The following is a 27,438-nucleotide window of genomic DNA, read 5'->3' on the forward strand; positions in this document are numbered from 1 at the left end:
GACCGCTGTTTTGATCTAGGTGATGCAATATCACAAAAGCAATGCAAGTGATGCGATATCACAAAAGCACTGCAGTTTTTTTTTCTTTTTTTTTGTATTATTTTAAAATGTATATCTTGTTGTCAAGCGTTTTCTATTTGGTTGGAATTTCCATTATAATTTTTGTTTTAAATCAATTCACATTGCGGCTTGATTTGATTGCCTGTCTAAACCCCATCCATCAATATCTAATCAATTGACATATCTTCTTTGTGTTTCAGCCAATCAATCCCATCTTGTTTAAATTTAATCAAATTTCAGTGGTTGACGTAAATTCACACAAATATTAAATCTTGAATATTTTAGTTTCTATGTAGATTTGTCTGTGCTACTGGTACTTGCAAGTATCTGAATATAAAAAAAATTGTTACCTAGCAAATATGTATGGTTACTGATATCGCACGCTGACTGGTAATCTAATACTGATGGCATATCTTACAACAAGTTTATTTGTTTTTCATTAATTTTAAAGTGCGTATAAGTGGAATTGTGAGTAAACACATTTTTGATTGGTACATAAAATTGCTTATTTTTTAATGTAATTTGATTAGTGAATATTTCATAACATTTTGTTGTTGTTCGTTCGTTTCACGTTCATTGAGAAGAGCATTCAATTCTAGGTTTTGTGGGTGTACTAAATTAGGTTGGGTTAGGTTGAAGTGGCTGCCAGAAGGCACACCCAGGCCAGTGACATAACGCCCGTTGCGGTGCCACGAACAGACACCATAACTTTTCTTCTTCGAACCATTTCAAGGGCTTTATAAGGCCACTAAGTCTTTGATGTCATACTCCACGACCTGGCGCAGCTTATCCAGATAGGGTCACTTAGCGCCTGCCAATTGTAGATCAGGCTAACCACCGTTTACTCCCCTTCTTCTTCTTTACATCTCCTGCAGCAGCGATGATAAGGCACCACTAACCTTTCTGCATGCCTACCTATAAAGCAGTGCCCAGCTAGTACTCCTACAGGAGTGGAAATTTTATTCCAACTTAGGGTGTAAACGTGACTTAGAATCATAATTTGGTCAGGTTTCCTCCGATGTCCAACACCATGGTGTTTGTAGCCATCTTTCGTCTGAGATGTGCTCTTTTTGCATTGAGCATACCTTGGTCAGGAAAAATTTACCTGGTCCTAGCCAGTCTAGCGAACTCGTCTGTAATGCAGTTCCCTCTTGTGTCTGTGCCATATCTTGTGTTAGGCCATATCTTGAAGAGCTCGGCGACAGTTTAGTGTTATTTTAGAATTGAACGAGTATGAGCCATTCTGCCAGGAAGACACTACACTCACACGGGTAGTGTGAACGCAATTTGAAGGCCTAGGTCCCTTGAATAGACTTCACCTCCAACTCTGCCGTTTAGCTTAGAACCGTCTGTGTATAGGGAATTTATTAAGATCGAACTTCCCTCCAATATATCTGCAATTTTCTTGCTAGCTGAATGTTTTTTTGGATCTAGGCTAACCCCACCATCAGTTCAAAATTCATCATTTATCGACTGTTACTCATACGTCATGGTGTACATTTCACCTTAATTTTATAGTTTTTATACTTTTCATGAAAACGAAATGGTATATTTAGTTGATTTCAAAATTATAAGTCCTTAAAGGAGAAGAGATAAGCCCACCAATATTTATACCGACATGATCAGAATGACTGTTGATTAGCCATGATCGTCTGTTTGTCTGCCCCTCGTCTGTTTGACAGCAAACTAGTCTCAATGTTTGATGAAATTCGGTGAGCGGATAGATTTTGTTGTCCGACTAGACATTTATCGGAACCGGATCGGATCACTATAGCGTATATTCCCCACAAATGCTTTTTCCAAAAACAGGGTTTTTCTGTAATTTCTTCCTCAATTTATCAGGTAGAAGCTGCAATTTTCACCAAATGCTAACGTGTGTGGCATATGTATATTGTTACCTGAGAATAAAATATATCTCATACAACCTTATTTACTCAATTGGCGCTTAACCATTTAAACGATTATGACCGTCCAACAACGCGCCAGTCGCTTCTTCGTTCTGCCAATCGATGGTGTTTTCAGCCCTCTTCCATACAACCCCTTACAACCTACTCTTCAGATAAGAAGTTCGTCGCCATAGCTATCACATATTGATAACAAGAACGGTGAAACTTTGCACCAATCAATTGTTTGATTTAATTTAAATTTTTTCTTTATTGAAAAAGTCGCTTAGGTACATCTCTTGTTTATATATTACATTTCTTATACAGCCTATTATTCGGATATAACGAATGGGATAAGACTATTCCTCAGCTCCGTTCATGAAAGGTCTTAGGCGAGACAGTTCCGCCCTTGTTTAAGTTTTCATATAGTTTTTCCCTGATTCTGCTACTTGTTTCGTGTTCGTTTATAACTTTAATCCTTTTTTTAAATTTTTTTGGTTTTAATTTTTGTTTTTATAATTTTTTTTCTACTTTCATAGTATTTTATTTTATTTCTTTTTCATTTTATAATTCTTTCAATGTTTTTTCTTATTAAATAATTTTTTTTTTTTTAATTTTACCTGTTTAAGTTTTGATATAGTTTTTCCCTGCTTTTACTACTTTTTTTCGTGTTCGTTTATAACTTTAAACCTTTTTTGTAATTTTTTATTTTAGATTTTTTGTTTTTATAATTTTTTGTAATTTTATGGTATTAATTTTTAATTTTATTTTTCTATTTTATGATTTCAATGTTTTTTTATTTAATAATTTTTTTTATTTTCTTTTTTGAATTTTAAATTTTTTATTTTTTTGTAAAATTTGTTTAAACATTTTTTTAAGATTTGGTTTAAAATTTATTTTACATTTTTTAAATTATTTTAAAATTTTTTTTTTTAATTATTTTTAAATAATTTTTAATTATTTTTGCTGTATATTGCCTTATTTTTTTTTTAAAAACTATATTTGTTTTTCAGCCTGCCATTCCTATAATTTATTTATAATAAATTACGCAATAGTTATAGGATATGTTAAATTTTATTTTATGTTCTTTTATTTTTCCATAATTTTAATAGAAATAAGGAAATAACAGACAGTCGCCATAACTGTTCTTATAGGTTTATTTCAGAGGTCTTTAAATCCCAATTTGAAATCGAATTTAAAATTTCTTTTAAATTTCTTCTTTTTTTGTTGCAATTTTCATCATAGATTCTGCAGTATGCTTGTTTTATTTAAAAATTTTCTTAAATTTTTTTTCATTTCACTATTTTTTTATTTTTTGTTTCTTGATTGCTGGCAGTGTTTAGATAAATTTCGCAAGCTTCCTTAAATTACAAAATTTTAAATTCAAGTATAATTTTTTTTAAATAAAAATTGTTTTGTTTAGTTTAATATTTCTTAAAGGTTTTATTTTAGTATATTTGACATCACCACTAAGAAGTTCAGGTAAACACCACAATACAAATTTATTCTTAATGTAAGGCCTTGATATGCACGTATTAATAACGTGATGTTATTTTCTTGTTATAAGCAAATTCATGGTTCTTATCAGCTTAAATTTTTTTTTATCAATTACGTTGGTATTACACAAATCTAGAAAGCATACACACATACATACGTACGTGTATGAATTTTATGTTAACAAAGTATTTCTTACTTGGACCACCTTCCATTCCACTAGACAATTTTTTTGTTGCGCCGGTTGTAATCTGCTTTAGTTTTTGTGTTGTCATTTCTTCCTAGTTTCCCCTTAACTTCCGTCAATTCATTGTGATTTTCACATGCATACAATTACACATAAACAACACCTGTGTGTGCATTAGTACATACCCTGCAAAAAATCGTGCAATTAATCCCTAAAGAGATTGGTCTCCGATTGAGCTCTTTTGTTTACATTTGGGCATAATTGAACCCCTTTAGTCCCTTTTGGGTACAATTGGGATTAGTCACTTTGAAATCTACATATGTAGCACATTTTAAGAAATATTAAAAAAAAACCGCAACGAAGTTAATAAAATGAAAAGGATTACAGGTGATTGAATCGAATTATTTAAGAAAAATTCGGAGCCCTATACCGAACCTAAATTACTAGGGCTTAACGACTAGGTCGGAGTTAGGGTCAAATTTTCTAGGAATTTTTTTTATTCCTTTTTGAAAAGTGGGCGAACAACTTACATAAAATAGATTGGTGGCTTCGCAAACCCTTCTGCCATGAAAAATGCGACTGGCCATATTTGAGTCCTTATTGAAACGAAAAGGGACTAGTTTTCATATGTTCTCATATGGGTACAAAGGGGATTTATCCTATCGATCCCTTTCGGGTATAAATAGGTACAATTAGTCTCTTCATAGGACCTTTTCAAAAGGGAACAGTTCAACTCATACAAAGAGATCAAAGCTGGCATTGGTCTCATACTCCTTTGCGACTAATACCGGCTTCATCTTAGACTAAGCACATTTTTTGCAGGGTACTTTTCCATTTCCCACCCTAGCAAAATACTTAACTTCGCTTTTGTTGAGTTACCTGTCGTTATTGTTAATTACTTCGGCTTTTCCACACACACATACATACAACCGCATAATTCATTCGTGAATTTTTACAATATTCGTTCTGCTTGTTTTTCGCCGTTCGAGCGCTTTTTCGCTGGGTATTTGTTGTTCGTAAATCCAATTGCCTCTCTGCGTTTATTATGAGTGCTTGTAAGTGTGTTTGATTACGGAAAATATGCACGCAATTTAACTTTAGCTTTCATTTCCTATTCTTTTTTCGTACACAAACGGCTATTCGAACTCTGAACAAAATCGCACTGCAGCCTTCGTTCTTAGTTTGGTGAGGGTTGGGGTTGGCAAAAGTGAATGGGGAAAAATATTCGTATAATGGGCATTTTACACATACGCCATTTCGGCACATCACATACAGATAGCGGACAATGCACAGGCATTCGCTTATGTGTGTGCTCGGCATTTCAGTTGCGATAAATATATTGCTACTGTCCATCGCATTAAAGATAGCTTGCTTTGGTGTGTGTGTGTGTGAGAGCGCGCGCATTCGTATGTGTAGGCACATTTTTTAAATATTTTAAACTCAGTACAATCTTAGCAATATGTTGTAGTCATCCAGTCAGTTAGTGTTTGACAGTCACAGTAAGAAAACCACACAGAAATATTTGAGGCTACGCAGCTTAAGTAAAAATAGGAACATCGCGTATAGCAAAAACAACAAGAATAAAAGAGCGAATTTTCAAAGCAACAACAAATCATTAAATAAATGAATTAAAAATGTGTTTTATTTTTTTTTAAAGCAAGCGAAAACAATTTAAAAATTCTTTTTTAATTTGATACAAAAAATTTCTTACGTTTGTTTTATTGCAACAAAACTTATATAGAAAGAAAATGAAAACAAAATTTTTAATAAAAAAAAAATTAAAAAGCACAAAACACTCATAAAAGAAAATTTCAAAATTTTAAATGTTTCTAAAAAATTAAACTTGAAAAGATTTTTATTAAGCTGAAAGCGTTTTAATATTTTTTGATAAAAAAAGAATAAGAATAAAAAAAGATTCAAATAAAAACTTTAAAATTTCTAATTTTTTTGCCAAATTTTCAACATTTTTTTTCGCATATCGATTTCTCTTACAAAAAAAAAAAAAAATAATCATACAACATTAAAAAATCCAAATTCTTGCAAAATTTCCATAAATTAATAAGATTTATCGCTATTTTCAGTAAAAAAGTGCAATGTGACTGTTAAGAAACCCCAAGCTTTCTACAAAAAAAAATTCTCAAAAAAAGTTTAACAATTTGTACGCCCCGTGCTAAAGCAAATAATCAAGGATTCGTGCATGCATCCAAGTGTGAGTGAAAAATACTAAATAAAAAAAAAATTAAAAAAAACAGTGCCTTTCAAACTGAGCTTTTTCGCAAACAAAAAAAATTGTCAAATAAAATAAAAAATATAAAAAATCGCCTTTTGCTAAACCAATTAGTGGCATTTAAAAATATCAAAACAAAACAAAAAAAATCTGAAAAGTGTGAACAGCAAAGACAAACAACCGATAACAAATTGGTGTAAGTCACCAAGAAATAGCGCAAGAAAAAAAAGCAACAAAAACCCGTAATAAATTACCAATCAAGCATAAGTGTCAAACCCCTGATGGCAACAACAGCACTGGTCAGCGCCCCCCTTCTAAGCAGCCTCAGCAGCTCCGCCAATACCAGCAGCAGTAGCAAGCCTATTACCATACCCTTGCTTGAGCGTCTCACTAGCGAACTAACAAGCGGCTCGGCTGACAGTGGCGTTATTGTTGGCGGTGGTGAACATCATACCTCCTCCACAAGCACATCTGTGGCGGTAGCGCGCAAAAATCTTAACGCCAATTGTTCACATGACACGCGCTGTAATTCACTTTGTTTGCACGGTTCGAACGCAAAATGGCAATTGCAGAAACTTAAACTGCCCGCCAATCGTCAACTGCTCTCGCAGGACAGCGGTATTGATGCTGTTACAGATGGCGGCGGTAGTGGCGGCACTTTAGCCGTTGATGGTGATGCCGACTCAACAACAGGCTCACAACATCACTTGAAGTCTACGCAATGCTCGTCTTCAAGCAGCGAATCGCTGGGCGCCAATTCATCAGGACTTTCACTGTCCAAGTATTCGGAAGATGGTGGCGAGTCGGAGAACTCGTCGGGTATTGGTAGCAACAGCAGCGCTGGACGCCGTATTAAGTATCGCAATAGCGCAAGCACCTGCACACAGGGCTTGGAAGATCGCATCGATGAGGTTGATATACCCGATGATTATGAGGAGGAGGAAGTCGATGACGACAACGATGTTGGCGATGTGGAAGATGATATGGGCGATGAAAGCGATAGTGATTCGGGTAACAACTCGGGTGTTTTGGGTGAAACAGGCAGCGCCTTAGCGCCCACCACCGCAGCTAGCACATTGAATGGCTCATTCGGTTTTATCGCCCCTGTAAAAGCGTTGAGCGCAAAGAGTCCGCCTACGAACAAGCATCAGTTAAGCATCAAATCATCGGTACAAGCGCAGTGCGCTTCAGCACCGGTAGGCAGTGTTTCATATAGCGCGTCCGATCACGAAAACCTGCATCACAAAGCCAATGAAACAACTAAGCCTACCACAAATAGCAGTAGTAATAATCATCATAACATTAACAATAATCGTAGTAGTAGCACTAGAGATCATAGTAGTAATAGCAGTAAAAGTAGCAATCCGCAAACAGCAACCAAGTCCAATCCCAAACATGATTCACAAGTATTGGCCACTGATGGCAATTATTATTTTCCGCTTTTGAATATTTCCGATGACCCATTTATTGATTCGAAATTAATTAACAAAAAAGATGGTCTCCAAGACACCATGTACTATTTGGATGAGTTCGGTAGCCCGAAATTACGTGAGAAATATGCGCGTAAACAAAAGGAGAAGGAACAGAAAAAGCAGAAATTACAAAAGAAAGAAAGTAAACGCGAAGAAGAACGCAAAAAGTGTACAACTTTGGCGCCGAATGTTACAGCCATTTCTGCATTCACGACTGATGAAATGTTGGAATCAAAAAATCAACAGGGTAATGCCATAGACGTTGAAACAACGACGCACTGTGATGATGATAGCTGTAAGGAGCATAAATGTAAGCACAAAAGTGATGGCGGAGTCAGCTTAGCTGTGAATGAGAATAAGACGAAAGCGCTGGTGGCCGATAATCGTCAGCAAACAGATACGCGCATAACAGCGAGCAACAAATCTTTGGCGACTGCAACCTGTGTGAGCTGGAACAAAATGTTTCGCAAATTTAAAACTGTTTTAGGTAAATGAGAGGGGGAGGTTGTGTTAAGTATTGGACAGAGGTGTTGGTATACAAGGGGCTCTTAATATTCATAAAAACCAAATATTTTACAATTTCTTGTCACAGCCGTTTTGCGATCCATGATTCAATAAGCTAGTTCCGAATTTTGTGCAAATGGCCTAGCATCATTGCATTTGCAAACTGGTATAGTATTTTTACACAAAACGGCAACAAATTATACGGCTATGCATTTGCTGCGTCGTGGCAAATACGCAACCTCAAAAGTCGTAGTTTATTTTTTAAATTTTGAATAGCAAATGAACAACTGTCAAAACAAAACAAAATATGCAAAGAAAAAATTTAAAACGAAAATAAGTTGTTTACAATCGATAGCTTTCATTTGCTATAGCAACGTCTCCAACACCAAATACACAGAATTCTGAGCTCCCTTAATGTATATCTGTATTGCGATGGTCAGAATTGCTTTCCCCTCAGAAACTCCAGAACCAGATTATCGAAAAGGCTGGCTTTTTATTATAAGCTGTAAAAATTGATTTTTTAACCATGCTGTTTCAAAACAGTTATCAAAATTATTTGAATTTAAAAATAGCTATACACTTGGAAGAAAAAGTTTTGACTTTTGTTTGTTTTCAAATTAAAGAAGAATCCGGTTACTTTTGTCAGATTTTCCCTCATATTGTTTTTTTTATTTTATTACTTCTACTATATTTAATTTTTGGAATTTTTTTTAAATTTTTGAATTAATTTTTCAATCGTGTGTTCGTGTTTTTATATATTTAAATTTTTTTCGATTTTTTAGTTTTTTTTTTGTTATTTTTTTTTTTGCCTTTTCTTCATTTTATATTTTGATTTGTTTTGTTTTTTCTTTTATATTTTTTGTTTATTTTTTAATATTTTTTGTTTTTTTTTTTTGTATAGTTTTTTTTATTTTTTATTTTTTTCTTTCATTTATTTTTTTTTATGTTTTGTTTGTTGTTTGTATTATAGTTTACTCTTTTACCTTTCTGTGTTTGTTTTTATCGGCTTATTTATTAGGGATTCTTGGCTCTAAGTTGAACACAGCACTTAAAAATAAGTTTTGTGATTTTTTTTATGATAATTGTTAATTTTTTGACAATTTTCTTATATAATTATGAAAAAATTTAAAAAAAACAATAACTATCACAAAAATTGTTATTAAAGACCTTGAGCTCGAATTTGAACCAAGAATCCTTTTACTTTCATAAATTTTTTTTTTTTTTTGTTTTTTTTAGTATTGAGAACTAATTTTTATATTTTTTTTATTTTTTCTTTTTTTTTTTGGTTATTTAATTTTTATTTTTTATTTACATTTATATTTTTTATTTATTTTATATTAAAAAATTTTTGTTCCGTTTTATATATATATTTTTTTAATGTTCTTCATTGTTTATTTTCGTGTATTTTTTGTTTCTTGTACTTTCTTTATTTTTTATATAAATACTTAAGGACAAAACAAGCAAAAGTTTCTTATGTATTCGTTAACTAGAATAAAAAAGCTAATTCAAAATCTGTTTCGGAGCACGCTGAGGAATTTTTACATGTTTTCAAAAGTTCATAGCATTACGCAAATATATCAACTTTTATTAACTTAATTTTTTTCTCTTTTTAGGTAAGTCTGATATGCTAAAATTTTCATGAAAACCAATTTCGGTAAGGTACAAGTTTTTAATAACTATTTTAATATAAAAGTTTATCTATGAAATCTAACAAAAAAAAGGTCAAGTCGGAAATTGATAATTTTCGAAGATGTTGTATTTTCAATTTTTATATGAAAAAAATATATGTATATGTATAAAAAATTAGTCCTAATTTCCAATATAAAAACTCAAAATTGCAAAAAAATGTATTTGCTATTTAGCAATGCCCTTAAGTGCGTGAACATATTCTTATGAACTTTAAAACGCTCTAGGCTAAACTTTAAATGTAAAATTGTGTGTGCTAGCATACATACACTAGTAAAATCAAATTACGAGTCAATTCAACCGATATTTCTGTCAATTTTAAACCATCGCAAATAGCTGTTGAATAAATTACGCACAAATTGTTGATTCTGAACTAAGTGTTCGAACAGTCAAATCAATAAAAAAAAATGAATATAATGTATGTCAAAGTTCTGCTAACAAAATATATGCAATATTTGCAGAGCGACCATGCGCTGAATTTTTTTTTTAATTGCAAAAAAAAAAAAGAAAAAAAAAATATTTGTAAAGATTTTGATGCTGCTTTTTCCAGGCCTTGGACCATATGACAGAGATTTCTGTGGCACGATAGTCATAACAACAGTAGGCTTCTCTTTAATCTTAACTGATGCGTTCGCATTATATTGACAGATGTTTACTGTTGAAATTACCAATAAAATCAGTTCTTTTAACAGAAAAATCGGTGAGACTGATTGAGAATCTGTAATTTTTGCAGCAAATTTTTAACTGCTGCTCAAACCCTATACACTTGTAGCACTTTCGGTTTTGTTTTGCTCTGAAGAATAGGCACAGATACAAATTCACATTTAATGTAAAATTCACAATGAATATAAAAAAAAAATTTCATAGCACTTCCATATGTAGCCAAGGCACTTCGGTATGATATTCAAATTTACACTAACAAATTGAAAACAAAATTTTTGCAAAAATATTAAAGCACTGAGAAAAATTGTAATTCAAAATGTTTTAATTAAGGGGACCATCGAAATTCTTTTACAAAATTCTAATTCGGTTGAATTAACCATAATGCGTTCAATTTTGCTGAATGTCTGTTAATTCAGGAACAACAAACCTGATTTGTTGATTTTAAAAGCTTCATTTCTTTCGGTGTATATATTGAAACATATTCTTCACTGCATAAACATACCTACGTTCATTCAAATGTAATACAAAATAGTAAACACCCGTCAAAAAAACAAGAATAGATCGTGCTTCAAGTATTGCCTTTTTTTAATAAAAAGCCATATTTTACAACAACAAATCTATGAAAACAAAGTGCACAGATGTGGGGCGAGTAATACACTCTCAGTTCGATCGATCCATTCGCAAGAGCCAAGAAAGATAAGAAACAAATTTTATTAGTATATATATTTCCCTTTTCTGTTCCATTGATTATAAAAGGCCACAACATTTTCAAGAAAAAAATAGCATTAAATCAGTATAACTAAGAAAATAAAATTGTCACGTCATTTAATTGAATTCATTTCTTCAAGTAAGTCTCAGTAGCATACACAACAACAATTGGTACTTTTATCAGTTTGAAACTAAATATGGTACTCAGGCCAATTAATGTATTGATTATCATTTTGTGGATGATTGTCTCTAATACACACACATTAATTTTTGTATGAAAAGAAGTTTCTTAAATCATATGAGAGATAATAAAAAGAAGAACAGTCAGCATGACTTTGTTTTTCGCACATTTTTTTTTTTCTTTTTTGTATTTTTTGATTTGTGTTGTACTTTTTTTATTCATTAATTTTATGTATTTTTTTTTTTTTTTTATTTTTTCTTTTTTTCTTTTTTATTTTTTCTTTTTTCTTTTTTATTTTTTCTTTTTTTTTTTTTTTTATTATTTTTTTTTTTTTAAATAAATTTTTTCCACCTTTAGTTTATTTTCTTATGCTTTTCTTTATTTTATTATTTTTTGTTTACCTTCCTTTTTTATTTTATACTTTTTTTTTATATATTGTCTTTATTTTCTTATATTTTTCATTATTTTATATTTTTTCTGTAAGTTTAAAATTTGTATTCGAAGTTTTACCGATATTTGTGAGCCTTTTCAATGTTTCGAAATATTTTTTGTAGTTTTAATTCTACTATGTATATCGTATTATATTTCAAATGAAAATTATTAATTTGATTTCAAATTAAGAATATTATTGATAGTTGTAAAACAAAACATAATAATCAAATTATTAAAAATTAACATTTCTACTTTGCACGCAATTGCATTCGGAACTTCACTGCTACTTTTTTAGCCACTACTGTACTATTATAATAATAATAATCTGTACGTAAGTATATTTTTTATTTGTATTGAATAAAGTTGCGTTATCTCTGTTAAAATATTGACTTACCAAGCGCGGACAAAATTTCAATTATTTTTTTTTTTTGCACAATATAAAGGCGGTCATTGGGGTTATCGCTCTAGAAAGCTAACTGCCACATGCATATATATGTGATGCATTAAGTGCGTTGTGACATGAAATACATACCAAGCCGAAATAGGAATTAACACAAAATAAACTGAAACTATATTTTGCATACAGGAAATTTTTGCATAAACGGAAACTCAACGTCGCAGTGTTTTAGTCCGGTTATGTCCACTTATAGGGGCGGGCAAGAAGAGCATAGTCTAAAAGTCTGATCATGAAGATTGAGTCAGAGTGGCTTTAGCAAGAAGAGGACCTAATTTTCCTCAATTTATAAATACTGATTTTTATACTTTGTCTTCGTAATGATATTAAAAGTCACTAGCCCAATTGTCGGTCACTTTCCATAGTGGCTTTTCCCAGCTAGAGGCTTTCAATCTTTCTAACTCGAAACAGCTGCAATGCAGAAAAAGGAGGGCAATAGTGGCATAAAGAGAAAAGATGGAAATCTTAATTATCTAAACGGAGCTAACGCTGAGACTCACCGAGAACCAGAACTTGCGAAGCAGTCCCAGATTGTAGCACTTGTAGATTGCAGCAACTATAATGGACAGATGTCGACCCAAAGATGGAGATCCGTAGAATGCGATTAGTTGTGCGACCAAATGATGCATAATGAACCAAACAAAGCGCCTGCACTATTAACGCGACTTTGGAATTCTTGCAAACAGTATCTCCAGACCTTCAAAGACCAGAAGGCACAAGGTTGAATATGGTGGATAGAGCGTTGATCCTCACGATACCCAAAGATAAGATATCACATGTGGTCAAGTCGGGGGATACGCTAAATTTGCTTCAGCGTCGAAGCCCAAATATATCAACTCGGAATCGCAAGGTGCTTCATGTCTTAGCACAAAATCCCCAAAATTAATAGGGAATCGGAGGATGTATTGCACTCGCAGTTGTGGAGAATATCATGGGACAATGCAGTGAGTACTACAAAGACGCTCCGAGAAGAGGAGGTAGAAAAGGACCTTCAGAAGCTGAAATCAGAGGCAAAAATGGGGAGAGCCGCCGAATGGCGCTGCCAGTCTTACAGATAAACCTCAAATACAGTAAAGTGACGTCGAGCGAACCCCTTTGGACTCTTGAGTGTTCATTGGATGTGGCGCTGGTACAGGTGTCATATCTCATGTCGAAGACCTAGCGCTGATTGCATTGTAGGGGAAAAAAGAACTGTCACGGGCTCTCGCCTCTAGTAGGTGGACTTAAAAGTAAAAGAATTATTAAAAAAAAATCCTCAAAAGATATAAATATTTCCAGAACTCCTACTAAAATTAATTTTTCTCAACTTATGAGACATTTTTCATTCGCTTAAAGTTGCAGCTTATTGGGATCATATTTGCATGAAAAAAATTAAATTAGAACCTTTCAAAATTAAAAATAAACAAATTTGAATTTTTTTAATTTTATAACTGTATATGCCTCTATTTTGGCGAAACAATTTTTTTTGGAATAAAATTTATGGCATTGAGGTAAAAAAAATTAAAATTTTCATATTCTAAAATTTAAAAAACAAATTTTTAAATATATTAAAAATTAAAATATATTTCATAAAAAAAATTAAGTGGAATAAAAAAAATTCGATTGTTTTACAAAACTGCATAAGCAGAGGGTAGCGAAACTAGTTATTAACATTTTGCTGCCTAAAACAAAACAAAAAATTCTACTGAAAAGTTAATCTTTTGACTAAATTCGAAAAGAAAGAGGTGTGTATGGATGGTGATTTTTAATTTTTCTGTCTAATTATTTCTACACCTACGAGTGAAAACATAATAGCAAAAATTACTTGCAAAATTCAGCAATAATTTATTTCTTACTTAAAAAAAGAAAAAGAACTATGACATATTCGAAAAAAGTGGAAAAATCGAAAAGTTTTCAAACATTTTTAATGAAAATTTGCAAAATTTTGTTAAGAAATTCAGTATATTTTTATCATGACACAAATTACAAGTTTGAAGTACCTTAAATTCGCATATATTTTCTTTTATATAAAAAGTAAATTCTTTACACCTTTTTTTTACTGCAAAACTGCGTTAAATACAAGTAGTGGTTATGGTTTTTTCCGATAAAAATTCGGATTTTTTCAAAAAAATTACAATTAAGGAAAATTAAAAAAAAATAAAAAAAATTACCCATATTTTAAACATTTTTTGTTGCAATTTTTTGCTCACTGCTGTTGATGGAAATGAAATTGTTATTCTCATTTATTTATTATCTCTATATTTTGTTTCATATATTTTATTTACTTAGCATATTTACTGTAGCTGTTTTTAATAATAGCATCTTGCAGTTGTTTTTTCTGTTTTTTTTTTTTTTTATTTCAAATTCTAATATTCAGAGCTGCTCAAAATTTTTCATATGGAAGTGCAAATCACAATACATGTACAAAATTGTATGTGCGCTGAAAAATTTTTGTATTTAAAAAAAAAAAATTTACAACATTTTAATTGAGGTCGGGAAAATTTGAAGATTTGGTTTCAAGTTACAAAATGTTTGCTTAGAATATTACGTAATAGTAATATCGTCAACATTCAAGAGCCAATACATTTAATACTGAAATTTGCGAAAAAGTACATTGACCTATAGCCTCAGTTTTTGTAGTAACATATTTTATATATATTGTCGGAATTTGTTTTTCAATAATCATACTAAAAGTGAATGTGGAGATTTCCGCGAATGTTGCATTGGAAATTGAGTTTGATAAGTGCTTAATTAGAGGGCTCCGCGCGGTTTGTTTTATTTGTGTTAAAATTTACATACATATATTAGAAACAGAAATTACTGAGGTGCTTAAATACCACCTGATAAATTATGGGCAGGGTTTGTTAATGGTTCCCCCCACTTTCAGGCAAAAAATTCTCATAACCACGAAAAATAAAATACCGAAATAAAATACAAAATCACAGAAACTACACCGTAAGAGAATATGTAGTTCAAAACTATTGCACTTCTACTGCATTCTGAACCACTAATAGTTCGCCATCTATCTTTTTTACATGCTTTCAACTGGCGAATTTAACATTGCGATGTCCTAGGCGATGGAAAGTGTCCCCGCAACTATATAAAAATATTCATTTTTGAACTAGTTCTTTATTGGCACTTTTTGGATAGTTACGAACTAGTGTAAAATTTTACAGCAGATATCTAGTTCTTTCTTGGTAATATTTCGTTGGCCCCGAACCGGAGCGAAATTCTAAATGTTGCTTCTAGTATGATATTGTAACGAATTTAGTGCAATTCCTCTTATTTGCAACCTTCTACTAACGTTCGAATCACTAAACTGTTGAATAAATAACTCCACTATTCAATAATGCAAAATGGCCTTTATTAAAGTACTTCCCAATAACACTACTACTTCTCGACAGATAGCGTGCTTAAATCAAACTGAATGGTCGTGCCTCAACTGTTGCTGCTTTTATACTATTTGGTTTCCTCGTTCCATACTTCTAGGCGTTTCCAGAATTTACTTAGTTACCAGCTATAAAATTATAACTACAGATGCACGTGTATAGCTTCTCATATGCGCATGTATATGTGAGTGATACTTGCACAAATAATTGCCTACTTTTGGGAGTATCTCAGATATATGCATGTGTTTGTGCGTTGCTCTCCGCTGTTTGTATGGACATATGTGTAGACATAATGATTAATTTGGTTATATGCATACAAGTCACTGCTCAGTATTGGCTTAGAGATGATAGTATTCCTTAGTGTTGCTAGTATTCGTCACAATATTATCGCATTTTTCGATAGTTCCTGACTGGTGGAATAGTGTTGAAAAAAAGGCATACTCATATGTAGTCGTAGCTTGTTAAAGCTGGTAGCAGTATTTTTGTTGGTGGCCTATTTTTAAATATATGTTAAATATTAAATATAAAAATCAAAACTGTCGATTTTCTAATTGCAAATATAGCTATTAACAAAATAGTACTTATTTGGCACTCTAGGTCTAGTTCCGAATCAGTAATTTGTATCACTAGTTACTGACTTTCCTTTAGGATAATCAGGTATTTGTAAGATCATAAATGCAACCATGTCAACTAATTAATAGAATAAGCAAAAATACATCACTGTAAAGGAAGAAAAGAGAAGATGGTGGACTTCCGGTTCATTATTGGATTGACGACTGAAGAATAAAGTATTAAGATAATTAATCCGGACGTTTCTGCTGTTTTATTAATCATCGAAGGTAGAAATTACATATTATCATATGAAGTTATAAGAGGCTCCTCTTCTTTTGGTACAGTTTTGCTTATATTCTTTGGTCATATGCCCCATATATTTCAGCTTTGCGGTCAGTCATCTATTTTAATTTTATTTATAAATCAATTTTGATTACACATTTTTTTCAGTGCTATCATATTTTTGAATAATTTTTAGTTGTAAAATTGTTAGTGTAAATTTTTTACATCATAAACAATTGCCTGAGCTTTGGGAGTGCTTTTTCTTGGCACTTTCATAAGAAATACGAGCATTTTCATATGATTCAAAATTATATGTGAGGGCATATGAAAATATGCCTTCATATGCGCAACATATGGCAGTTAAAATCTTTGAATGGCTCTCCTGGAAAATTGCGTTTTTTGAGTTATGACGACGTTGCAGCAAATGGGCGATATGTACTTGCGTTACTTACTATCAAGTACGTACGTTTCTAAAAACTAATCAAATTTTTTTTTGCTTGGATATTTATTTTATTATATAATTTTTAAGAATTATGCGCATTTTGACTTACGCTAAAAAAACTGAACTGTTTTTGTTTTTTTTTTTTTTGTAATGTGACATAAAAATTTCACGCCATAAGTCTGGCGCCTTTTCACACTAATCGCTTTTAGTGGGCGTTGCTCCCCATTTGCTTGAATTTCAAATTTTAAATGACATTTTTTTGTTTGTGAGTGAAATGGTACGCAATAAGTATATAGAAAATGTTCGAATGTGTCTTACGTTGGCTGCATTCTGTATTTTCGAAATCGAAATTTTGGCAATGTGCTTGCTGTTGAAAGCACTTGAACTGAACTGCTCAAGAACGAAGTGTTGCAATTTTGTGCAAGAAGAAAATTTGTAAAGATTTGTCAAGCATGCAACCTTGTAAATGAGCTTTTTTTGTTGTTTTTTGTTTGTGCTTTAAAGTGCAATTTTATTTTAAATTTATTTAAAGTGCCTAAATGTAGGCCAACTGACGCGCTGGATTTCTAATGTGCAAAAGATTATGTAGGTTGTAACTTTTTTTGTTGGTCTTGCCAATGTACCTACATAGAATTTTAATTATTTTGTTTTACGATTTAAACGCAAAAACACGAGATTTATTCAATTTGTAATTTTAATATAAGAATTTCGTTTTTCGTCGGCGGCCACCGTGGTGTGATGGTAGTGTGCTCCGCCTATCACACCGTATGCCCTGGGTTCAACTCCCGGGCAAAGCAACATCAAAATTTTAGAAATAAGATTTTTCAATTAGAAGAAAATATTTCTAAGCGGGGTCACCCCTCGGCAGTGTCTGGCAAGCGCTCCGATTGTATTTCTGCCATGAAAAGCTCTCAGTGAAAACTCATCTGCCTTGCAGATGCCGTTCGGAGTCGGCATAAAACATGTAGGTCCCGTCCGGCCAATTTGTAGGGAAAAATCAAGAGGAGCACGGCGCAAATTGGAAGAGAAGCTCGGCCTTAGATCTCTTCGGAGGTTATCGCGCCTTACATTTAGTTTTTTATTTATCGATAACTTTTTCGGTATGGCTCAACAGAAAAAAGGTATTTTTGTTGATAACAAAAACATCATCTAAAATGAGAAATAAAAAATTATACGGTAAATTAAAACAATAGATTAAATAAATAAAAAATGGAAAAGGGAACTGGAGCTTGAATGTCTTCAAAGCATCTACAGGTAAACCAATCGAACCAACGTCCTGACAAATGCAGTATCTTCCAGGCTTAGATCTATGTCATAGGGAGAGCAGTTAGACTGCTCCAGTATAGTACGGTCGCAGACATCAGTGTAACAATCTTTTTCGACAGCGAGACCGCTTTAAAGGTAGTAGAATCCAACGTGATAAAGTCCGATATCGTGCGGAAGTGTGGAGAGCTTTAATGTCTCTTTATGCTGGGTGCTTGTGCAGAGAGAAGGGAAGAAATGGTCAGGAAAGGAAAGCGATGCGAAAATCTCCGTACAACCACCGCTGGTTTTCTCCTGAGGAAAATCGAAGATTATGAGATAATGGCAACGGAGTGGCTGTGGTCCAAACGAGCTGATTGTGAGGTCTCGAAGTCCTTAAAGGCATTTTTGGATAGGAAAGGAAGTATTTTTCTTCTCAAGCTAAAAGAAAAATATGCAGTGAGAGTACTTACCGGTGTCAGCACAGGTCATTGCGCTATTGCACCAACGCTCCGACTGTTGGCATGCGCCACCGTCCCTCCCTCTGCAGAATCTGTCTGGAGAAGTAGAAGTCGATTCATCACCTTCTCCGCCAATGTCCAGGACTGCAAACAAGACGACTGAGTTTTCTGAGCGCACGGGGTTTCGACTGTCTGGCAGAAGTTAGGAAGGTGGATCTTCCACTCCTACTTATGTAAGTTCAACAAAGAAAGCAAGTAGTTTGTTGAGGATCCTAGCAATATGGTAAGATGAATAGGCCACCACCCGGCACTCAGTTAGCGCACTCACAATGTACAAAAATGTCTCCGAGTGGAAGTGTGGGAAGTTCCCGCACACGCCCTCTTAACCTATCCTAACCTAAAACAACAGCGAACAAATTTAAAAAAAAATATACGAAACAAAAATTCCAAACGGAACGTTATGACAACATAACGGAAAATAACCATGTAGGAAAATGAACCGAGCGAAACCCTGGAATGTGTTTGTATGACATGTGTATCAAATGAAAGGCATTAAAGAGTATTTTATGAGGGAGTGGGCCATAGTTCTATAGGTGGATGCCATTTAGGGATATAGCCCTAAAGGTGGATCAGGGTTGACTCTAGAATGCGTTTGTACGATATGGGTATCAAATGAAAGGTGTTAATGAGTATTTTAAAAGGGAGTAATCCTTAGTTCCATAGGTGGACGCCGTTTCGAGATATCGCCATAAAGGTGGGCCAGGGGTGACTTAGAATTCGTTTGTGCAATATGGGTATCAAACGAAAGGAGTTAATGAGTATTTTAAGAGGGAGTGGGCCTTTCTGGACCAGGGGTGACTCTAGACTTTGTTTGTACGATATGGGTAAGAAATAAAGAAATGAAAGGTGTTAATGAGTATTTTTAAAAGGGAGTGGGCCTTCGTTTTATAGGTGTTCGCCTTTTCGAGATATCGCCATAAAGGTGGACCAGGGGTGACTTTAGAATTTGTTTGTATGATATGGGTATCAAATGAAAGGTGTTAATGATTATTTTAAAAGGGCGTGGGGCTTAGTTCTATAGGTGAACCCCTTTTCGAGATATCGCCGTAAAGATGGACCAGGGGTGACTCTAGAATGCGTTTGCACGATATGGGTATCAAATGAAAGGTGTTAATGAGTATTTTAAAAGGGAGTAATCCTTAGTTCCATAGGTGGACGCCGTTTCGAGATATCGCCATAAAGGTGGGCCAGGGGTGACTTAGAATTCGTTTGTGCAATATGGGTATCAAACGAAAGGAGTTAATGAGTATTTTAAGAGGGAGTGGGCCTTTCTGGACCAGGGGTGACTCTAGACTTTGTTTGTACGATATGGGTAAGAAATAAAGAAATGAAAGGTGTTAATGAGTATTTTTAAAAGGGAGTGGGCCTTCGTTTTATAGGTGTTCGCCTTTTCGAGATATCGCCATAAAGGTGGACCAGGGGTGACTTTAGAATTTGTTTGTATGATATGGGTATCAAATGAAAGGTGTTAATGATTATTTTAAAAGGGCGTGGGGCTTAGTTCTATAGGTGGACCCCTTTTCGAGATATCGCCATAAAGGTGGACCAGGGGTGACTCTAGAATTTCTTTTGTGCAATATGGGTATCAATCGAAAGGAGTTAATGAGTATTTTAAGAGGGAGTGGGCCTTAGTTCTATAGGTGGACGCCTTTTCGAGATATCGCCATAAAGATGGACCAGGTGTGACTCTAGAATGCGCTTGTACGATATGGGTATCAAATGAAAGGTGTTAATGAGTATTTTTAAAAGGGAGTGGGCCTTCGTTCTATAGATGTTCGCCTTTTCGAAATATCGCCATAAAGGTGGACCAGGGTTGACTCTAGAATGAGTTTGTACGATATGGGTATCAAATTAAAGGTATTAATGAGAGTTTTAAAAGGGAGTGGTGGTAGTTGTATATGTGAAGGCGTTTTCCAGATATCGACCAAAATGTGGGCCAGGGTGACCTAGAACATCATCTGTTGGATACCGCTAATTTATTTATATATGTAATACCTGCCAAAATTTTAAGGGTTTTTTATTTCGCCCTGCAGAACTTTTTCATTTTCTTCTACTTAATATGGTAGGTGTCACAACCATTTTATAAAGTTTTTTCTAAAGTTATATTTCGCGTCAATAAAACAATCCAATTACTTTACCATATTTCATCCCTTTTTTCGTATTTGGTATAGAATTATGGCATTTTTTTCATTTTTCGTAATTTTCGATATCGAAAAAGTGGGCGTGGTCATAGTCGGATTTCGTTCATTTTTCATACCAAGATAAAGTGAGTTTAGATAAGTACGTGAACTGAGTTTAGTAAAGATATATCGATTTTTGCTCAAGTTATCGTGTTAACGGCCATGCGGAAGGACAGACGGACGACTGTGTATAAAAACTGGGCGTGACATCAACCGATTTCGCCCATTTTCACAGAAAACAGTTAACGCCATAAAATCTATGCCCCTACCAAATTTCAAGAGGATTGGTTAATTTTTGTTCGACTTATGGCGTTAAAAGTATCCTAGACAAATTAAATGAAAAAAGGCGGAGCCACGCCCATTTTTAAATTTTCTTTTATTTTTGTATTTTGTTGCACCATATCATTACTGGAGTTGAATCTTGACATAATTTACTTATATACTGTAAAGATATTAAATTTTTTGTTAAAATTTTACTTTAAAAAATTTTTTTTTTTAAAAGTGGGCGTGGTCCTTCTCCGATTTTGCTAATTTTTATTAAGCGTACATATAGTAATAAGAGTAACGTTCCTGCCAAATTTCATCATGATATCTTCAACGACTGCCAAATTACAGCTTGCAAAAGTTTTAAATTACCTTCTTTTAAAAGTGGGCGGTGCCACGCCCATTGTCCAAAATTTTACTAATTTTCTATGTTGCGTTATAAGTTCAACTCATCTACCAAGTTTCGTCTCTTTATCGGTCTTTTGTAATGAATTATCGCACTTTTTCGGTTTTTCGAAATTTCCGATATCGAAAAAGTGGGCGTGGTTATAGTCCGATATCGTTCATTTTAAATAGCGATCTGAGATGAGTGCTCAGGAACCTACATACCAAATTTCATCAAGATACCTAAAAATTTACTCAAGTTATCGTGTTAACGGACGGACGGACGGACGGACATGGCTCAATCAAATTTTTTTTCGATCCTGATTATTTTGATATATGGAAGTCTATATCTATCTCGATTCCTTTATATATGTACAACCAACCGTTATCCAATCAAACTTAATATACTCTGTGAGCTCTGCTCAACTGAGTATAAAAAAAAACTTTGAAAAAATTTGTTTTTAAAAATTTGAACTTAAAACTTAAAAATCTTTTTTGGAAAAGTTGTAATTCAAGTTTTAGATGATAATCAAATGATCAGAGCTGCTCAACTCCTATACACTTGTAGCACTTTTGTTTTTGTTTTGCCCTGAAGAAAATTCACACTTTGAAAACAAAAATTTCATATCACTGCCATATCCAAATTCGATTCATATGAAAGTGCCTGAATTTAATATGAAAGTGCAAAGAAAACGCACTTCGGTATGGTATTCAAATTTACACTAACAAATTGAAAACAAAAAATTTTTCAAAAATATTGTAGCACAATTTTAATTCAAAATTTATTAATTTAGGGAACCATAAACATTTTTTAAACATTTAATATATATATATATATATTAGAGCGGGTCAATTTTTTCCATCAGGAGTATAGCAAAAACGTAATCTACAGATGATTCTAAGAAATATTCCATACGATCACTTGGTACAATTCTTAGATTATGATGAGCCAACACTTGATGATCCTAATATTCCAATGCATATACAAGGAACAGAAAGACGTGTACAGTTGTTAACATCTGTTTCCAAACGTGTTATAGAAAAAAAAACGTCAAGGTGTTATGGCTGTTGAAAGTCGGGAAAATGGAGAGCAAAAAAGATTTTAAATAAATTACATTAAAATTTTTAGGCAAATTTCTCATAATTTAAGCATGATATCTATCTATAAATCTTATAAAATAAAGTCGCTAAATGCCATGTATGCACATAACTTCACACAGAATACTCCGATTTTAAAACGGTTTTTTGCATTTGAAAGCTTAGCTACGTGAGATGATACAGTTAATATAATTTGAAGATATATATTATAGGGGCGTGGCAAATTGCCTAAATGTAGCAAAAAATCACAAAATTTTTGTTTACACAGCTATAACGCATAAACGGATGGACGGATTTCAAATAGACATATGCTAATTTTTATCCCGTTCTGGATAGGGTATTGAGATCAAAATGTGGACGTAGGTAATCCTGGGATATGTTTGTACAATATGGGTATCGAATGAGTACTTTGATACGAGGTATTTTTCGTACCCGCGGGTAACTAGGGTCTCGAGATATAAGCGAAAACGTGGACGCGGGTACCCCTAGAATGTGTTTATATAATATGGATAACAAATGAAAGCTGTTGATGAGTGCTTTAGTATTTGTGAAGGGTCTCCAGATATAGGCCAAAACGTGCATCAGGGTAACACTAGGATGTGTTTTTACATTATGGGTATCAAATTGAAGGTGTTGATGAGTGCTTTAGTACAGAGCTGGGTGTCTAGGGTCTCAAGATATGGGCAAAACCTGGACCCGGATACCACTAGAATTTGTGTGTAATATGGATATCAAATAAAAGTTGTTGCTGAGAGCTTTAAAGTAATTTTCATTGTGATATTCGATTTCGTTGCATTAACCTGGCAAAACTGATAAATGTGCATGCGAAGCCGAAATAAAGGCATGAATTAATAATACCCACATAACTATTTACATACGTCCTATTTCATTTCACTGGCAATAAGGGATGAAGAAGAATGGGAAAAACTTTAGAGAAGAGAAAAGAGAGAAGGAGACTGAGAAAGAGATAGAGTGAGACGAAAATAGAGATAGATGTAGCGAAAATACGGAGGGAGGAGTGAATAAAAGTATTAAGAAAAAGTGAGGAGGGTGGGGGGGGGGGGGGGGGGGGGGGGCAGAGCTAGACCGATACGCTCCGGTAACACAGCACCATTAAGGTGCTGGCCCGACCATGTCGGGAAGGATTTATATGGCCACATTAAACCTTCAGGCCATCCCTCCCTCCCCACCCCCAAGTTCCATGAGGAGCTTGTGGTCGCCAGAGCCTCGTCTGTTAGTGAGACGGGATTCGACGCTCGAAGGTGAGGTTGACAATTGGTTTGGAGAAGCTATATATTGCGCTACACAATCCCTTGAATCCCTGCTTAGCTACGTGAGATGGTACAGTTAATATCATTTGAAGATATATATTATAGGGGCGTGGAAAATTGCCAAAATGTAGTAAAAAATCATAAAATTTTTGTTTACACAGCTATAACTCATAAACGGATGGATGGATTTAAAAAATTCTACTTTCCAGTAAAACTTTGAAATATTTACCTTCGATCTGCATCAAAAAAATACTTGATTCCTTTCTTATATCAGCCAAATTGTTTAAACAAAAGTAACATTTTTACAAAAAATTCGTGTGTGTGATTGTTCGGTGTCAACTGTTCGGGCTAATTGCTTTTGAGTTAGGTATGATGCGACACATACGTACATATGTACATAGCATTCGCTGCGTTATTTAAATTCCGGCGTAGGTTTATAAGCATGTATGAATGTACATATGTATGTATTTTCATATCATATCAGCTTGACATAGGTATGTACATACATATTTATGTAACATAAATGGTTAATTGTTAATGCAACATAAATGGTTAAGAATGCATACATCTATTGAAAAATAATCTTTCGTTAAAAATATTAAACATTTCCTTAAAATTCTTCAAAAAAGTTTTATTTTTTGGTATTTTTGCATGTATCACTATCACTACATATTATAAAACAAAGTCGCTTTTTCTGTCCCATGTCCATTTGAATGCTTAAACCTTTAAAACTACGCAACGGATTTTCATGCGCTTTTTTAAATAGATAGAGTGATTGAAGTTTGTAGATTGTATAATAACATATATTAAATAGTGGAGAAATACTGTTATTTTTGAAGTTTCTAATGTGATGTATATATGTACATATATAAGAGAAAGTGGTGTTAGCTACACTATTTATAATTCAAGAACGGATTAACAGATTTGGCTGAAAATTGATGGAGGGGTAGCTTAGAACCAGGAGGCAGACATAGGATACTTTTTATCCCGTTCTGGATAGGGTCTTGAGATCACAACGTGGACCTGGGTAATCCTGGGATATGTTTGTAAAATGTGGGCATCAAATGGAGCTGTTTATGAGTAGGTACTTTGATACGGGATATTTTTCGTACCCGTGGGTGACTAGGGTCTCGAGATATAGGCCAAAATGTGGACCCGGGTACCCCTAGAATGTGTTTATAGGATATGGATAACAAATGAAAGCTGTTGATGAGTGCTTTAGTACAGGGTAGTATTCATATCTATTGGTGACTAGGATCTCGAGATTGAGGCCAAAACGTGGACCCTGATATCCTAGAAAGTGTTTATACAAGAAGGATAACAAATGAAAGCTGTTGATGAGTGCTTTTGTACAGGGTAATTTCATATCTGTTTGTGACTAGGGTCTTGAGATATAGGCCAAAACGTGGACCAGGGTAACACTAGGTTGTGTTTTTACATTATGGGTATCAAATTGAAGCTTTTGATGTGTGCTTTAGTACAGAGTAATTTATACCGCTGGGTGACTAGGGTCTCGAGATATAGGCCAAAACGTGGACCCGGATATCCCTAGAATGTGTGTGTAATATGGATATCAAATGAAAGCTGTTGCTCAGAGCTTTAAAGTAATTTTCATTGTGATATTCGATTTAGTCGTATCCACCTGGCAAAACTGATAAATATGCATGCGAAGCCGAAAAAAAGCATAAATTGATAATACCCACATACTTATTTACATACGTCCTATTCGATTTGTCTGAAATTTGGTATATAAATTTGCCTATATTAGTATTTACGATCCTTTTTCGGGGAAGTAGACCAGAGACGGGCTGGGAATGCGATTAGGACTAGGAGTGGGACAGGGACTCGGAGTGGGAATGGAACTCGGAATGGGACTGGAACAAAATACATACCACCCTCTGGGACTGGCTATAAGGGATGAAGAAGAATGGGAAAAACTTGAGAGAAGAGAAAAGAGGGAAGGATAAGGAGACTGAGAAAGAGATATAGTGAGACGAAAATATAGATAGATGAAGCGAAAAAGACGGAGGGAGGAGTGCATAAAATGATTAAGAAGAAGTGAAGATGGGGAGGGCAGAGCTAGAGGGAAAAAGCTTATTAAAATGTATGCAGATAGACCAAATTTAGGGCAGAACAACGTCTGACGGGTCTGCTAGTCTCTATTAAAATTGAAAAACACTATAGATATTAATACAGATTCTGAACTTTGCGTAAAATACCTTTAAAGAAAGCCCAATATGATATTTTTCCTATAATTCTATTAGAAGCTATGCAGATTTTTTGGCCAAACGCTACATTCATATGGCAAAATATCTATTTTGCAAAAGTCGCGAACTCGAAATCGGACTTACAGCTATAGTGTCTTCAACAATTTTTCTTGGAATCATATGTAGATTACGTTTTTGCTAAACTTCTGAAGAAAAAAATCCATCCATACAATTTGATCCTCTCTAATATATATATCTTAATATATAAAAAACACGTGTCACAACATTTTTGGCCGCGATGGACTCCTAAACTACTGAACTGAATTTGTTTTCCACCCCGTGTGTAGTTTGATTTAACTTGAGAGATAGGAGAGGTTATATCTCACTTTATAGTCGCAATATTATTTTATTGCAATTTTTTTTATTTATTTATACGTAATAATAAACTGTTACGTATACGCAGTGGCACTCATTTTTTCAGGTGGTGCGGATATACTTCCGTGTAATTGCTTGGTGTTTAATTAAACAACCTGCTTATCAATAAAAAATATTATAGCGAATGATATCAAGTATAGGACATTACCAGGCCCGCCGAGAGGGTGGGGCGTTTCTGAGTGGGCCCGTGATTTAGAGGTACTATGACATTTTTTTTAATTCAGGTGAATCTTTAGTTATGTAGAGGGTATTTTTCATACCCCTGGGTGAGTAGGGTCGCGAGATATAGACCAAAACGTGGGCCAGTGAATGCCTAGACAGTGTTTATACAATATGGATATCAAATGAAAGCTGTTGATGAGTGCTTTAGTACAGAGTAATATATTATCCAGAGACGGACTGGGACTGGGATTAGGACTAGGACTGGGACTGAGACTCGGTGGGACTGGGACTGGAATAAAATACATACCACCCTCTGGGACAGGCAATAAGGGGAGAAGGAGATTGAGACGAAGATGGAGATAGATGAAGCGAAAAAGACGGAGGGAGGAGTGAATAAAAGGATTAGGAAAAAGTGAAGAGGGGAGGGCAGAGTCAGACGGAAAAAGATTATTAAAATGTATGCAGATAGGCCAAATTTAGGGCAGGACAACGTCTGCCAGGTCTTCTAGTATATATATATATATGGGGTATTCCATCCCATTTCGACCAATTTTGAACCCGACCCCCTTAGAATTGGCTGAAAGTTTTTCTTCTTTTTCTAGCTTACGAAAGACGTTTTTCAGGATTTTTTCAAATTTTTTCATCCAACTCAAAAAAAGTTATGAATTTAAAAAAAACACCATTTTTTGATTTCAAAATGCTATAACTTTTTCAAAAATTGACCGTTTGGGATCTTTTTTTTTTAAATTTGTTTTTAAATGTACTTTTCGGAAAAAATCCAAAAAAAATTTTAAAGTTTTTTTTTGTAATTTTTCAGTTTTTCGAGATAAAAAACTTCAATCAATCCTGCATTCATCCCCACTAATCCCCGATATTTTTTTTTTGTTTTTTTTTTTTTGTTATTTAATTGAAAAAAAAAACTTTAAACATTTTTTTGTATTTTTTCCGAAAAGTACATTTAAAAACAAATTTAAAAAAAAAAGGTCCCAAACGGTCAATTTTTGAAAAAGTTATAGCATTTTGAAAACAAAAACATTGTTTTTTTTTAAATTCATAACTTTTTTTGAGTTGGATGAAAA

At 33.7% G+C, this 27,438-nt stretch overlaps 1 protein-coding gene across 4 annotated transcripts in view; it reads left to right on the forward strand.

The window, feature by feature from the left end:
- Positions 1–27,438, forward strand: part of sgg (shaggy) — a 183,438-nt gene that overhangs the window by 101,607 nt on the left and 54,393 nt on the right. For 2 of the 4 annotated variants that reach the window (XM_067779988.1, XM_067779991.1), the window contains exon 2: positions 5,706–7,810. In XM_067779988.1, coding sequence (XP_067636089.1) covers positions 6,133–7,810 — 1,678 coding nt within the window. In that variant the 5' untranslated portion in view covers positions 5,706–6,132. Of the gene's footprint in view, positions 1–5,003; positions 5,166–5,705; positions 7,811–27,438 lie in introns of those variants that run through there. The other 2 variants (XM_067779990.1, XM_067779989.1) reach the window with 2 other exon arrangements.

This window comes from Eurosta solidaginis, chromosome 4, assembly GCF_040869045.1.
Source record: "Eurosta solidaginis isolate ZX-2024a chromosome 4, ASM4086904v1, whole genome shotgun sequence".
Classification (NCBI taxonomy): domain Eukaryota; kingdom Metazoa; phylum Arthropoda; class Insecta; order Diptera; family Tephritidae; genus Eurosta; species Eurosta solidaginis.